This window comes from Anguilla anguilla, chromosome 17 (assembly GCF_013347855.1).
Source record: "Anguilla anguilla isolate fAngAng1 chromosome 17, fAngAng1.pri, whole genome shotgun sequence".
NCBI lineage: Eukaryota > Metazoa > Chordata > Actinopteri > Anguilliformes > Anguillidae > Anguilla > Anguilla anguilla.
In genome coordinates, this window is record NC_049217.1 from 13,229,958 (window position 1) to 13,246,901 (window position 16,944).

The 16,944-nt window shown below is 44.2% G+C and overlaps 1 protein-coding gene across 5 annotated transcripts in view; it reads right to left on the bottom strand.

The window, feature by feature from the left end:
• Positions 1 to 11,460, bottom strand: part of LOC118216602 (E3 ubiquitin-protein ligase SMURF1-like) — a 36,669-nt gene extending 25,209 nt beyond the window's left edge. For 4 of the 5 annotated variants that reach the window (XM_035397931.1, XM_035397930.1, XM_035397928.1 and 1 more), the window contains exon 1: positions 11,186 to 11,459. In XM_035397931.1, the coding sequence (XP_035253822.1) occupies positions 11,186 to 11,240 (55 nt within the window). In that variant the 5' untranslated portion in view covers positions 11,241 to 11,459. Of the gene's footprint in view, positions 1 to 11,185 lie in introns of all 5 variants that reach the window. The other variant, XM_035397929.1, reaches the window with a different exon arrangement.
• Positions 11,461 to 16,944: the final 5,484 nt, after the last annotated feature.

The following is a 16,944-nucleotide window of genomic DNA, read 5'->3' on the forward strand; positions in this document are numbered from 1 at the left end:
GGCTTGGGGAGGTTTCGCAAAATAAACAGTTACGGCAAATATCCGCTCGGTCCGTAGAGCGTGGACCGCGCTGCAATGCAACACAGCACAGCAGCACGGCAACGACAAACATCGCCGTTCACAATCAAGGAGGCCGACGGGCCGATCGCATCTCTGTGGGCGGTGACTGTTTTCCAGCTGGATGAGTCTGCCCCATATCCTGGTGATGAGGAGGAAGTCTCAGACATTTCCACTTCCCCGAATACACAGACGAGACTGACCGCACGCTATGACAAGAATTCAACACCGATGAACAATTTACACTAAATCAGAAGACTCATGCTCAAATTTCCATTATTGCCCAGGCCATTTTCCACACCTTTTCTAACCAACTTTGTAGCCAGACCTGGGTCAAATAATTATTTGAAATAATAACCTTTATTTTTTTTTTAAACAATTAAATTTTTTAAACAATTAAATTCCTGCAAAGTTGTACAATTGTACTAACAGAAACTGTTCTAATCCATTTTCAGCAATATTCAGAAAAATATTTTTCTTCTGCTTTGGGCTAACAACAAAATTCTGATGAAAATTCATTGATCTGCAGGAGCATTTTCAAATTTCACCAGCACCTAAAGAATTGAAGAATTCCAAATACGTACTTGACCCAGGCCTGTCTATGACCCTGCTACGCGATACACCGTGCTGGGTCCCATTTCAATCGTGTGGCGTGCCAATTTCCACCCCACCAAGAGCACTTTCACCCGCAGTAGACTGGACCAGCTCCAAAAGTCCCTTCGACCGAATACGGGAACGCCAGTCGAGGTTTCAGGAGCCTTGTGGGGTTTCGCTTTTCCGTGCAGAAGCAGTTCTGATTAATCCCCCACACCCTGGAAGCAGCATAACCGGTTTATTTATGGGCCCTTCAGTGCGCGAGCTCTCTGAAAAGGCGGCTTCTCGCTTCCCTTTTTTTCTTTTAATGAACGCTTCCACAAACATTTGCGCTCATTAAAGGGTCGATTTCCAGACTTCAGCGAAATAAGGCTCGGCGTGATCAAAGCCATCACACCAACCCCCAACAGCTACCAGCAGCAGCAGCAGCAGCAGCAGCAGCAGCATCTAGCCCCAGGTCTGTGTTAATATTAGGCTACTTCATATATCAGATATCGGGGGTGGGGGGGGGGGGGGTCGGTCAGGGTTGAATAGGGACAGCAGTGGATAGTTTTATCATCCACTGTACTACATTTTATCGCAAAAAATATATGTAGTTCATTAAGAAAAGATTTTATTATATCAGTCCCTGATTGGAACACAAATAAAAATTTAAATAAAAAATTCCGACAATCTGGTGCTCATTACATTTTGTTATTGTTATTCTGTTGGCTTGAGACGTTTGGTTATTTAGTCTGCAGTTTCGATTTTGTTTTGCCGCCCAGACAAAACAATGCTCAAAAAAAACCAGTTAGCGTTAGCGGAATGCTTTCTTTCCCCTCCAGCTGAGGGTTGGGTCGACTGTACCCATGTGTACCATTGAGCAGCACACTGCAGTGACATTAATCTACACAGCAAATAAAATGCAAGGAGTCTCCCAGAGCCTTTCCCTCACCAAGCAGGACAAAGGATTATCAGAGCCTGACACACACTACTGACAGTGCTACTGTACTCTTCTCATACCCATGCAAACAACAGCTTTTACTATGCGTGATGTACCCTAAAAATAACTCTGTTAACATCGAGTAGGCTAACTTCTCAATTGTATAAGCACACAAATTGACGTTGTGTCCCGACATCCAAATGACGCAATGCTGCAATGCATGATGGGAAGAGTTTTTTCAGATCTCAGATTAGCTAATAAAAATTATTACTCTTTCTAAGAGTCTTGACCCTTGGCCCATAACACTGAAAATCAACGCTTCCTGCTTCTGAAATAACTCTTCCAGTACAGAATGAACGCAGAGTGAATAAAGTACACAAGACTGTTTTTCTTGATTCTGTTCGGCGGTTTATTTCCCGAAAGCATCTTAAACCCAGCGTGTGACCCCCTCCCCCCTCCCCCGGTGTGCTAGCGGTCTGAAGACTTTTTTTTGGCGGTAACGGTCTGAGAAAGCGCAGGCTGGCCCACATGGCGGTGTGTCATTTCAGGGATTTCCTCTTTTCGTTCCCCGCCGTCCTTCCTGCCTCTGATCCAGCTGCGGCGCGCCGTGTCCGTAAACGGATTCCGCAGCTTCGACCGTCCGCCCGGCGGTGTCGAAAAGCGCATCCAGCCCGATACCGGGGCCGCTCGTCGCCTCGCGAAAGCAAAACCCGAACCGTGCCCACAGATTAAAGCAACCTCGTCGAACAACACACGTCCCACATGCCAAATTAAAGACCGTCTCCAAAGCGTCTTTAAAAGCACTTCTCTCCGAATAGAAGAGGAAATCGATTTACGAGAGCAATAAAATAAGGAAAGCAAATCGCCAATCTAATCTATAAAGCCTTACACTGACAACCCCCGAGTAATCGAGGTCTGCCTGGGTTTCTTTACCCCCGACCACTCGGTCCCAGCAACTCAAATGGCCTAGATGCCTATACGCCATCATCCTGCCGTGTCCCATGGCTATGTCATTATATAAAGCGATAACTATTTTGTGCTGAACACAACCTTGTGTTTCCACAAACTTCAGCTTACAGTATATTTTTGGGATTCTTACTCAGTTCTTCCGTTTCGCTCAGTGACTACCAAAACAAGTCACTGAGCTAAACTGTAACTGTATTATGTAGGCTACCACTTGAAACGAATGAATGAAAGTGAAGGACAAAGTGCGATTTTCCTTTGACTTTGTCTCCCCCCCAATGTTAATGCATTAGCAAAAAAGGCTTGCCTTCATACATTTCAAAGTCATACACCAGCAATATCTAATATTCTGAGAATTTCCACCCTGTCACTGTAAAATAAAGACTGAAAAATGTGTACTTTGTTTGTTTCACATTCTATAAGGTTTGACTGCAACTACCTCAAATGGCAAAGCTCTGTTCATTCTTTTTCACATAAAAAGTCGTTTGATGAACACAGGTGTTCCGCTCCCAGGATCGCATTGTTGTTTCTGTTATGCTTGATTGTTATCGGAAAATAATTAGGTCTGCAATTTGCCGCAGCAAATTACTGAGCGTGGCCATTTCAGACGAGCAGAGAGGGTCAAACCCGCATACTTTCAGATGGATAAGTCCTCTGCAGAGCCTAATTAAAGCATAATAAATGCTCAGACTGGCCCTTGCTTTGCACCGGAGGCTTAGACTCCACTCTCATTACAGGGGCAGCCATTTTCAGACAAATACGTCCCCTCCTTGTCTGGTAAAATGAACCGTTAATGACTTTTTACACCATCGGTCTCTCTTAGCTTCATATTTCAGTACAATGATTTTTTAAAATGTAGTGCAGTAAAAGGGAAGGAAAGTAGAAAGTGAGAACTCAAAAATACTGTACTGCACCTCCAAACTTCAAAGACCACATTAAATGCTTGTGGGGGGAAAAAAACTAAACTTTCATTCCTATGCATTTTGATGACAGCCAATTTGAAGCATGGCCATGCAGCTTCCATACGATGGAGGAAGAAACCAAAAAAAAAAAACATCAAAACGATCACATGGAAGGTGCATGATCAACACCCAAGATACCAGTTCTACTTCTTCCTGGAACCATTTCACGTGGCCTCGGAAGTTCCGAAGTAACCACCTCATCAGGCGATACAGAGTTACTCACTGTAATGTTACGGTTTATCGCCCGGCCCTGTAATATCCTGTGTTACAGTCCTGACTGACCCAGAACCAGCACAATGCAGAGGATGAACCGTGTAATGGGGAAGTGTGGGCCTGGGCCTGGGCCTGGGCGCGCACACACGCGTCAGGACCCCCTCTCCCGGCAGGGCGCGTTCCCCCCGCGAGCCGAAAGGCTGGAGGCGGGTCCGTTTACGCGGCGGGCACGGTTAACGATTCGGGTCTTATCCATGGTGTCGGTTTACAGAGGGCAGCGGCAGACGGTCACCGGGGACGGAGTAATTAACCGCTAACCCCCCCCCCCTTTCCCTGCTCCAGTCGGGGTTGCGCAACGCGCCGCGGAATGCTAGACGGGCCCCGCATGCCTGACATGCCGATGCAGAGGCGAAACCCCCCCGACACCACCCCCCCCCGCCCCCAACCCCCCCAACCAGAGCACGCCCCACCGCGTCGCCTCACGTACGGGAGCAAGAGGAGGAGGAGGAGGAGAGGTTTTCAAAAAAAATGTTTAAAAAAAAAAAAAAAGAGAGAGAGAGAAAGTGGAGCGCAATGTGACCCGTGAGTGCTGCTGAAAGGATTAGCCCCGGACCTGGCGCTCCCTGACTAAGCAGGATTCCCCCGGCCAGCGCCGCCGCCGCCGCCAATGCGCCGCGAGCCGCCTCCGCAGACGCCACCCCGCCCGCGGCCTGTCGCCGGGGCGATATCCACGCCGCGCCGCACTCTCCCGGGGCCGGGCGGAGCCGGAGCCGCGGACGCCATCGATCTCATTAAGCCGCCTGTCACCGCGGTCAATTAAAACACAATCTGGAAGGATGGGTTCACTGCACAGTACATTAAATATGGGCATTTCTGCTTTATTTGCACAGCAGGTGCGTTTATACAGATCAGGTGATACGCATTACACTGAACTAATGGTCCATTCATACAGCTGGATATTACTCACTAAAGTCAAGGTAATGATAACCCAGTACTAGCTAGATGACGTCTAGCCAAACGTACATTTAAGAAATTGCAATGATTTTTGTTTTGCAAGTCATCTGGCACCAGGCTGAATGTAATATTTCGGCGCCCCTTGCAAATGCAAAATCAATATTTTCCAAGATAAAAATAAACATCCAAACCAAAGCGAGGGGGGGGGTGGCTAAATGACATCTTTGGGGCTGGGCAATAAACCGTAATCACAATCAATATTTTTTTGGAGCAAATAGCAATCGTCACCACCCCTTTATCATGCGGCTCTGAAACGTGGAGGGACGCGACCACGTCAGCTATGATTAAAGAATAATCAGGGAAAGAAAGCAGATACGCCACATGGTGCTGAAGAGTTTTACCACGCTAAAAAACTGAGATAACTATCCCCCGGCCCTATTGTATCTTTAGTCACAGTCCTGTCTCATTCACAGGCAGTAAGCTTAGTCTACCTTTTGGGTACATTAAAAAGATCATTACAAATACATTTCTTCTGCCCTTAAAACTAGAATTATACTTAATTATGAACATTCCCCATGCATTATTAAGTGGTTATTATTGTTGTCTTCCTGTCCATTATTATCATTATTTAGTTTATTGGTGGAGTGTTCCTTTCACTGGCAACACTGCCACAGTCTGAACATTTTCAAGGGGAGAAGCAGCACAGCCTCCATGGAAAAGCCACCATTAGCCATGTGGAAACTGCACTCCACGCTACATTACCCACCGAGGGAACTCTCAGGAGACAGTGTGCTTTCCAAACGAGCGCAAGCGGTCGGCACGAAACCCCGCTCCCCAGGTCCTCCCCACCCCTCTCCAGCTCCAGCTTCCACGTGCGTCAAACATTAACACGCTCACCCGCGTTAGGACGCCCACCGCCACTTAACGGGTGCGTTTACCGCGCCGAAAGACGAAGCAGTTTGCTGGGGCACAAAGCTTTTTTTTTTACGGGCCTTCACCGGCGAGTACAGCGCGAGTACAACCGAGCGCGGTTAGCGCAGCGTATGCGACGGGCCGGACGCGCCAGGAACCTGTGGCCTCTTATCGATTTCTCAGTGCGGCGTCTCCGGTTGCGCCGTCTCTGCACTCTTCTTCCGTACACAAAGCAGAAGCTAAATTTGGGAGAGAAGGCCTGTGAATACGCCGCGCTGACAGACCGGATTAGCGCTACAATCACAGTCGCACGCTACGCTAATCCCGCGCCCGAGTCGAGGCTGAGAAATGCGGAGTATGAGGAGTATGACTAAGCACCATACCCGCCGCGCGGTGGCTGGCTGGTAGAGGCCATTCACATCCGCTTTGGTTAAAGATTTAAGTTGTTGTCACCCCAAGCCTCCACGAGAAGAGGAGCCAGTGAAAGACATGATTAAATAGTTTCCTTTGTTGTGTCCCCCCCCCCTCCTCTCCTCACCAGACTGTTTGGTGTGGCTGTGTCCTTGAATGTGAAAACTCATTCAACCACTGCTTTTGGTTTCACGTCACGACTAATTGGCTGGATTGCCAGAAGAGCATCTGCTGCAAGCCACACCACAGAGATGAGAGTGCATAAACATTGCGAACGGGGGGATTCGCCTGAAACTCGCACTTAATGACGGCGTGAAAGAAACCGCTAGAAAACGCGACTTTCGGTTTTCGCCGGGCTGTTTGCAGGGGTACGATATTCTAAGAGAACAGAACCAGGAACGTCAAGCTCAACCGCTCCCCAGCAAGCCTGCTGGTGTTCAAAACTCGAGGGACCGCTGTTCTGCCAAAGAGAAACATGGAGAGCTCCGTTTACCGCAGGCTTGTGTGCACAGGAGGAGACACGATCACCTGCTTTTCCCCTCACGTTGAGGACAGGAAGCAGACGTGCTCAAGGAAACCGCCGCAAAGGGGACTGTAGTCGCCCGTTTCAGCGCTCGGGCCGGCGAAGAGCGTTCTGAGGCTCTCAGCGAACCGCTGCGGCTCCCAGCTTGCGGTGGTTTGACGTCAAGAGTGTTCTGGGCGCAAAAAAAACTTAAATAAACCAACACATTTAGTTCCCGTTCTCAAAAAGACTGAACAAAGTGATCGTTCGCACGTTGATGTCACTCTGCCCACAAGTTAGACAGGCGGTCTTACTCTGTTCAGCTTCATTTTGCCATTTCTGACCAAACACACAAGTGCTAAAGAATGTTTAAAAAGTTTCACCGAAAGAAAGACGCCAACAGGCAGAGGTGAGATGACCAGAATGCTTTGTTTAACCATCTTAAATAATCTTACATAGTTCCGGTGATTACAACTATGACTATTTTTAGGGCCTTCTTTAGGGACTAAATGCTATTGTTAAAAACAAGACAAACACACCTACAATGACTCCTCAAAAATGCTTGGCAAACACATACGCACTGAAAGACAAGTTATGAGTGAATGCGTTTCTGTCCGTTTCTCTGTGCAGCCTGATGTGACATTACTGGGAACCCTGCTCTCCTTCACACTCTCTACCACCACTTCTGCTCTTAAAAAGTTGCAGCCACAGCAAATGTTATTATTATTGTCACTTGGTTTAGAGGAGGGTTATTGCAGCCCTGAGCTCTATCTGTGAAAACTCTCAGCCCCTGCGCAGAGGAGGCCTGAAACAGCTACGAGAGCTCAGGAGCATAAATAATTCCCGCAGTCATGTGATTCCAATCACTGTAAAAAACGCTCCTCCGTTAAAGGAGGATTAATGGCCTCGCTCTCCCGACATCACACCTGAACAGTCCCCGTGCGTCCCGATCGCGCCCCGAGGGCCGTCGGCCTGGTCGCCGAAGATACCGGCCTTCCCGCGTGGCCCCTGGGCCAGCTGCAGACATGTCAGGAGAGAGGTCAAATAAAAATCTGGGGAAATGTTCCAAGGAATCTGGGCCACTCTGCCAGGATTCCGAGGGAAGGGAAATGTCTTCTTTTCCTCCTTGCTGCGCTCATCCAAGAGAGCCGCGCAAATGCCAAGTGTTTTCCCTTGTTGCCGTTAGCGACCGTAAAATCGACATCCCATGCAGCACCAGAAAAACAGATGCTTTTTTTTTTTTGTTTTTTTTTTTTTGTTCGAGAGACAAACAAAAAATAAATCTGAAAAACTGTATAATTCAATCACCCTGGAATCTCTCTCTCCCTTCTGCCAGCGTTTGGCCCCAGTGGTGTGCGAACTCCTTTCTCCCTTGGCTCCGTAAATAGAACCCATGCTGAAAAAGACTGGAAATGCTGCACGGTTTTTCTCTGCTTTAACATCTCAAGCCAGCTGGAGAAAAAAAAAAAAGGCGTTGGATGTCAACACAGTGGTGCAGTGAAAAGCAATGCCGGGAGAAAAGAGTGCGCTGCGAACTTCAGAGGCTCGGCTGCAAGCTAACAAGCTTCGCGTTGTCGAGAGAAGCATGGGGCATTCTGTGGGCTTGTAAGTAACGGAATCTTCAAATAACCTTGTATTAAATTGGATAGCTGGTTTGAATATCACAACTAAATTGTACAGGTTATTTAGACTTGAGTTCATAGCAGCGAGGGCAGTGCAATTTATTAATATGGGGAATTCCTTTTAGATTAAATTCAGTTTGTTACAACATAGATACTTGTATTTTCCTGTTACAAGTGACTACTAGTAACTGAAAAAGGCAACATATGAGGTCATTTGCTTTGCTTTCAAACAGATGATCATGCAGTCTTCCCTGCTGTTGCAACCCTGATGCCAAGTCAGTATGACAACTATATGAAAAAGTATACATGAAATATTACTACATCAGTATTCACCAGGCCTTCACCTATCACGGAGAGTTTTTCTGCATCTTATACAATCTGATACGCAGACACTTGACAAATGCCATAACCATCCCCCCAATCAAGAAGGGAACACTCATAGACAAAAACCTTAAAACCACAATAATGTCTCGATTGATGAGTCATAAAAGAAGTAAAACACTGCCAAGTAACCAATGGGGTGGCTGCTTACCCATTGTTGCATGACACATTACTTCCCCAGCCAATTAGAATTGCTTTCATGTCTTCCTGGGGAAGAGCACAGCTGGAGCTTGTGACTTGGAACAATGATCCACAGCCAAAACCCTTTGTGTTTCAGCACAGTCGGTGGATAAAAATCCCAGGTGAACAGGAGCTGGGGAAACTATCACCGCAAAATGCAAAGATTAAAAACATTTTTCTCTCCTCTTCCCAGGGTTTTTGTCTGTTGATGGCAGCCTGAGACAGGTTTACCAACTTCCATTACATTTTAATTGAGCTCTGTTCAATGGCTGTGAACTCTCAGGACATGTATAGTGATTGATGTATAAAGATATTTACACTAGTTACAAGTAATATAACTTTTGCTACTTTTGACTTTTAGATACAAACTTACTGGACATGGAGGGTGTGTAATGTTTAGCCAACTTTGTGTTGCATTGCAATACCTTTTAATTGACACCATAAATAAGATCAGTATTGTCAAGACTTAGGAGACTTTATATCAACACATTGAGGCAGACACAACCTAGTGCCGCTTCAAATGCAACACATACAGGGAAACATGTTGAGCAACTTGTTAATAGAGATAAACTTGAAAAAAAAATAGCACACCCATCATCTTGAGAAGTACTCAATGTTCCTTAAATTGATTCTGAACTAGAACTACAGGAGTGTTGACAAGTCCATACACACCAGCAGCAGTCAAACACACTCTCCTAGCAATGATTAGATATGAATGCGGCTCTTGATCGCAAAACAGTCAAACTGAGGTGTTTCTCGTCCAAATGAAACCTAAATACAGGTAGCTAGTCAGCTGAGACAAGGTCACACACATGGATTAGACCGAATTGTTAATAGTATCTGTTATACAAGGACATAGGGTAGTCAACGCGAAAGTATTCACAAAAGAGTAAATTACAAAGCAACATGAAAAATGTGTAATGTCGGCCGCGGTGAGATCAAAAGTTATGCCTTTCCTTTGGGACTAAAGGAAGCGCTAATATACATTGCGTAACAAGTTACACCTGTCGGCACAGAAGAAGAGTACGTTCGCTGTCACGCTGCACCGTGATGATCAAGCTGATTGCTGAGCAAATATGTGTTCCCCTACAGGAGGCCGACACAGCACAAAGACGCGTTCTATACTTTCACAGGTAACCCGAGAGGTCACGGGGCTTACAGCTTACACTACTGTGTAACCGCTCGGCTATGAGCCGTGTGACGAAGGAGCAGCTAATATGCCACCCTTGACTTGAATAAATTTCCATTCAGATAAAATTCTACTTCTTCCGTGACAGAATAAGCTTGCTATCCATGAATATACACAATGATAATTAACGAATAGCTAATAATTAACTAAAATGTTAAGCGGACGTTTTCTGTCAGTTAAAATAAAAAAATTAAAGCAGAGAAATAGACATTCAGATTTAGCGGACATTTTTAAAACAAGAGCAAACCAAGCTAACTTCAAGCCAACTACATACAGCTACAGTGTCTAGCTAGGACGCTTTCCCTAACATTTGAATGTAACTTATTTCCAGACCGCTAAGTTGTGCGGTGTGAAGGCAGGTGATCTCTGAAAAAATAACGACAGCAAAAAGCTGAATAAGTAGCAGATAACGTCAACATTCGTATCGTTAATTTGCTGCCAGAAAGGACAAGTGATTGTCAGAGACTCCAAAACTGGCAAGAAGGAAGTTAGCCAGCAGAAGCTAACGAACGTGCCTGTGTAATCCACATTTACAACTACGGCATCATCTTATCTTATAAAGGGAAAGCCCCATGCGTTAGCTGATTGTATGCTAAACTATACAGCGATAAGCCAGCTAGAAGTAGCTAACACTTATCGGCAATGCTAGCTGATATTGCACACTGAAAGTAGGCTATAAGCTAGCTAGATAGGTTCACAGGCCGATTGGTCTGGTTAATGCGAAGCTCCCGAGTAGGCACAGCTCCACCTCCATAGGCACAAAATAAAACAAAAGCTGGTATTACAATAGACATTTCAGTTGGCTAGCAAACATACATATCTGGTTACATTCTCTGAACAACTTCGTTCCTGTACCAGTAATTACTAAGTGTTAAGAGCCATTTGCCCAACTTAAGTTACGGCTGTTGATTCTCGGACAAGCAACATAATAACCTGCCCCGTTCCACAGCGAATTAGTTGCATTAGCAAACTAGCTAATGTTAACGTTAGTTAACGTTGACAAATGAGCGGCTGGTTCTGTCCCCAAGCAAAAACTGCAATTTCACGGCATTCTACCAATGAATGGTGAAGGCAACCTGTCTTGAAAAAGGATGGCACCCGGCATATTCATAATTTAAGGTCAGCAAGCTTGTTAACTAGCCATATTGGTTAAAGCTAGCTCGCGACATAACCCACCTAACGTTACACAGATAGCTCGCTTAGCTACCATACACACCCAAGTTACAGCGTGGTCATCTTCCCAGCTCACTACCTAAAACAAAACCAAGTACAATCTAAGATATTCTAAGAAAAGAAGCAAACGTTATATAGCTACGCGCTTACCTGTCAGTCTGATTTTGATGCTAGACCCGTTCCGTCGAGTCCCAGAATTCGACATTACTCCGGACAAAACAGCAAAGTTTTTCTTAGGGTTAGCCGAAGATTCGAACTTCACACCAAGAGAAACTGTAGAACACCACAGTGCACCAATCTATGATATATGTTGGGGTTTCTCACGGATACATTTGTATTATTTTCCTCTTGGAAAATCCCCCGAAGCTCCCAGCTCTCTCAACACTCCCAAACATTTTCGAGCTCAAAGGCGTTTTGACGTCAGCTTTGCACGACAGGACGTGCACGTCCCCGAGCCGCGTAGGTGTACCCGCTTTGCAGGACTCGACTGAAAACGGGATATACCAAAGCGGAGAAGACGGGAGGAGTGGTGTGCTCAACAGAGGAAGTTATTTCAATTCGCCTTACGCCTGATCTGATGACTGTTTTCTTATACAGCCAAATTATGCAAAAATTCTGTTTACAATTTTCAAAAAGTGCATCTATAGACATAGACAAAATAATTTTGGGTACGAGTACTTTTAATATAAATGGATAAATCTTTCTGCGCCTAAATCCTGCTCAGTTAAACTACGTTGCATTCCAGGTTTGAGCAACATAGCAGACAGAACGTTTAAGTAAGTTTATACCTTAGAAAATAAGGTATTCCCCTTAGCTATTTTATCTAATCCAGTATATGAACCTGTAAAAAAATAAGTGTGAAATTATAAAACTATTTATGTATCTCCATACGTAACCACTATGGGTATCTTATTATCACACACACACACACACACACACACACACATATATAATTGTCACCCTTGCAAGAAATTGAAAATAATACTATATTGTACAACAACGAGTGACAATAAATACAGTACTAAAAAAATCGTAACACTTTTAACTTTAATTTGAAACCGGGATATACTGATTTTGAGTATATGCTCAAAATCAAATTGCAACCCTTGAGTTTCAAACCAAGTTCCTTTAATCATTGTGTTAATCTACACTGCCACCTGAAATTGCTAATATGATAGTTGATGTTAACTGAAATGTGTGCCCAGTGCCTAAATACCAGGACTCGTTAATCTATGATATTGTGATTACTACCCAGGTGGATGCATTTAACAATTTAGAAATAATTCAAGGATGTGCACATTTAAAGTGCGATGGTTTTACAGAATTTCACACTATTACCTCTAAAAGATCTCTGCTCAGGATTAAACAATATGAGACGGCAACTTATTTGTACATACGTTTGGCTGGAACATTTTAAACTCCATTGAACTCCAGAAAGATAAGCAAATCATGTTGAGTTGCAAGAGGCAGTAAATCCTCTGGTTAAAAAAAAAAAAAAAAAAAGAACAGACCTAAAACCACCTCTGTCATTAGATCAAGGGCTGAAGGATTACATATTTTAAAGTTGCCAGTGAGCAAAACAAAACATGTTTCTTTCTTTGGCTTACTGCTTGGCAATATTAATGTAAAGAATGTAGATCTTAAGGTGTAAGTCGGGGCATTTTGTAAACAGTGGGCTGTGCAAAAGCAGGGGGTGGATTAAAAAGACTTAGCTACTGGAAACAAAAGGCTCCTCTCATGAGTGTGCTCACAAGAAGAAAGAAAATCCACATAAGCAGTAAACTGGATTACTGGTTTCACCTCCATTCAAAAAAGCAGCTGGAAAACCTCCCAGTACAGTGTCTCCCAGGTCAAGGGACACACCAGCATTTAAAATGGACACAAAGAGGAAAAGGATGGGTGGTAGGTATCCAGCTGATTGGTATCAACCTGGAACTTGCCACCCAAATGAATATCCTGGAGAATGAACAGCTTGAAACCATAAGGAATCAATTAACAGTTTGGGTTCATTTTAAAATTTTCACAATGGTATGCATTCAGGAGCACTCCATTGCCACTGGATGATAATTTGCACTTTGTATTTGGAATGGTCAGCCAGTCAGGGCAAATCAAGTTTCTCCAGTGTAGCTGCAATAAAGAAATGTCCCATCAAATGAGATCCTGAAAATGGAAGTACCAATGAGCTTTCAGGACGGTATGCATAGCAACAGCTGTTGCCAAGGGATCACAGTGTCCAAGTTAGTCTTTATTGGAGAGCACAGGGGTGCCAAAAGACATAAGAATCAGGAACAGGAGAAAAATGTGTGCTGCCAGTCCTGTCTGGAAGTTAAGACCGACAGCTGTTGTCCAACACTCCTGCATCAGACAGGAATGTAAGGAGCGTTCACAGTCCCGTTATGGAGACCTGCACCAGTGAAAGGGGAGAAAGGTATGTGTAGAAGCTCAATGTTGCATATCCTTTCCTTGCAAGAACAAGAGGAAAGCAAGCCATGACTTCATACAGAACAAAGAAAATAATCACCAAAGCTAAGAGCAGAGGGTAAAGAACTTTCAACTTACATGTTGAGGGAAGATAATTAGAATTACAGAACAGAATGTCCATGTTTAGGTGAACAGCAGTTATTTCGAGGGCGATTAAAATATGGTATTATGAAAATTTTGCACTTGGGCTAATTTGAGAGAAGATTAAAACAAGATTACACCATGTGGCCTTATTTTGCTGTGATAATAAGGTTAGAGATGGCAATAAAGGGATGTGGCAGTTGGATTATCCCAGCATTCCCATGGACGATACTCATGTCAGCTTTCTGTTGTGGCACTGAAGAAGTTAAACCAGATGATAAGGATGAAACAAATAGACATAACAGAGAAATGTGCTTAAATGATTGTGTAGCTAATTCCGCAGTATCACATCAAACTTTTTAGCAGTGACAGCAGGGTCCATCTTAGCAAAGTACTGAAATGTCAGTTGTTTTAATATTTCAAACGATAGGCGTGCCAGATTACATACATTTCCATTTTCGAGATTATGTTATTGGACAACTTTGATTAATCTGATCATGAAACTCAAACCAGACATGGCAAATCACTCAAAAAGCACTTTGTTGATGCTGGATTATTAATAGCTATTAAAATAACCCAGCAGATAACACATGAAATGCAGCAAGCGTCTGGGGAGGGAGCCCACTGACTCATCTGGTCAGAATCTGTGCTGAACGCTCTGTTCCTTAAGACATTTATGTGTGATTGGCTTTATACAGGATGGAACAGTTCTTTCAATACCTTGGAGACTTGCCATGAAAATCAAATGATATATACCCTTTATATTTTTCTACTGTGTACATTTCCCAGCAAATATATGGACTCCATCTCTGTAGGTACCAAAAAAAAAAGACAACATTTCTGTATCAAGGAGAAGAGCGACCCATCCAATTTCAGTCAGCCCGTGAACAGGTTTGGCAGAGGTGGGGGGTACAACAGTCTTTTCTAAAATGGTCTGCTCCCCATTAGCCAAATGATGGTTCACACCTTAGTCCAATTGTTACTGGCTCTCCTGAGGTGACTTTAGAACAGCTCATTAAGGTCGGATCCTATTTTCAGCCATCGAAGGTGGCTGGTGGGCGGCTATCCTCTATCCACACTTGTAAATTGGTGCGGGGTTTAAAAATATGCTCTGAGACACTGCGTTTACCTTGCCTCCTGATGTGTGCTCACACTGTTCAGGACACCAACAGTAAGTGGACAATGTCTTCAGCATGTCAGAGCGTTCTATGACAAAGGTTGCAAGGTGTGACATTGTAACACATTTTCTATGACACATTTACTGAGTCCATACACATTTACGGACATCAAAATGTGTAGTTTTTAACACTAGATAACTGTTTTAATCCCAAGCCCTTTGTTCCTTAGTTTGCACACTCCAGGATATACCTCTTAAGGGCAAAGTCAAAGAAGGTTAGCTGTTGAATGCTGATTGAATGACAAACCATTTTATCAGCAGAATGGTTACAATATAAGACAGCTGGTTGTAATTTCCTATGCAGGACAGTACAATGAAAAAATGGGTTTTAATGATCAATCTGGGGGACAACTACAAAAGCCTGGAGTTTTAAAACAATACTCACTCTATTGGTTCAACATCTCCCCCTTCTGGCAGTAATTTTGAAATGCACCAGCAAGGACTTCATTTTTGGTGAGAGGGCATCAGGGCTGAGGGTTCCTGCATTCGACCCAGAGTGGACAGCTTCACGGTGCAGCCAAGCCTAAGTGATGGGCTGCTAATGCAGGATAAGTGCTGTGCCTCGTTTATTGAATGGATCTCAACACAGGGGATAATCGGCCCTGTTGTATGCGCATTAACACCCAAATATGTTAATGTGTTCTAAGAGAGAGAGAGAGGGGGTGGGGAGGGAGAGAGAGAGAAAGAGAGAGAGAAAGAGAGAGAGACAGAGAATGAGAGAGAGAGAGTACATGTTTCTTAAACATTTCCAGAATATAATTTCTTTGGTGTTGTCATTAAATCATTAAAAAAAGATTTGGGGAAAAAAGATCTAAACACTTCAATTATCCTAACCAAAATATATATACATATTTTTTCAATGAGATATAATGAGCCAGGTAAGTTTATCATGATTGTGTTTTTAAATGGATTCATTACTTCGTAAATTTTCAAAAGATACTGCCTATGGACCTCATATTCTATAATATATGTCGAGAGTGTTATCTTTCTTGAATGGATCACTGATTGCTAACTCATTTCAGAAGTTTGTTTTCCCAACCAAAAATAATCTTAGCGGGCCATGGAAACAGCTGAACAACAGATTTATCGCATCTTAGGGTTCCCATTAGTTATAAGGACGGTAATGGCTATGATGGGTCTGTCTGTCTGTGTGCGCATTTATTTCATTCAGCGTCTGGCAAGTGGCGGCAGTAACATTATCTCAGGCGAGCATTGTCCCTCAGGCGCTGAAACTCCACCCTCCCACACACATTAAGGAGTGTCTTCCACAGGTGCATGCCAAAGCGAGACGCTAAGAGGGTTGTGCGTACTTCTTGAAAAGACCTCTTGGGCTTCTCGGGAACGTCAGCTGTGTTCACACCTATTGCCGGGGTCCTGTTATTGATTAACCTCGGTTTTAAATAGAGTGCGCTTTGCGTGTAACCGTATGTACTGTTCTGCTTCTTTCAAACCCTCCTTTTAAAAAAAAAAAAATGTGTGAATGTTTGTACATCAGTCGCAGATGGTTGTTTCTGTGTTCTGATGTGTTGTGAGTGAGTTCTGTTGATCCTCTAAGATGTGAAAGCACCTAATACAGTTCCAATAACCTCCAAGAAAAGTAATATCCCATAAGTCCTTTCTCTCGTTCTTTAAAATGCCCTTTCCTCCTTTTTCTCCCAATTTGGAATCAAATATATCATCAGCTCTCATTGCTGGAACCTCATCTCAGGACAGCACAGGCATGCATGTGCTCTCATTCGAGGCATGTGATACCAAGCGTCACGTCTCAGTAAGCCGCAGCTCACAAGTCCGGTTTGCACAGAGATCAGTCAGAATACGTGTCAGCTCGCAGCAGACCCGCAGGCACCCAATCGACCAGCGGGGGTTTCTACGGAGCAATGAGACGTGCATTCCTGCCAAATGAAACTTCGTAAATGCTGGGCAATACTCCGGGGCTACGGGCCGTAGCCAGAACTGGCACAGCCAGGATTTGATCCCACTCCATGCGGCCCATCCATACACAAGAACTAGAATGGCGCCTGAACGAGGCAAGCCACTCACTAGCCCCTTTCTGGAATTTTTTTCTAATCTAGGGGGCCTGTTTAGTGCCTGTCATCAGCCACTTAGGGAAACTCCTGGCATCCCACTCTCGGGAAACTGACCAACAGCTGTAAATGTCTCATAGACAGAA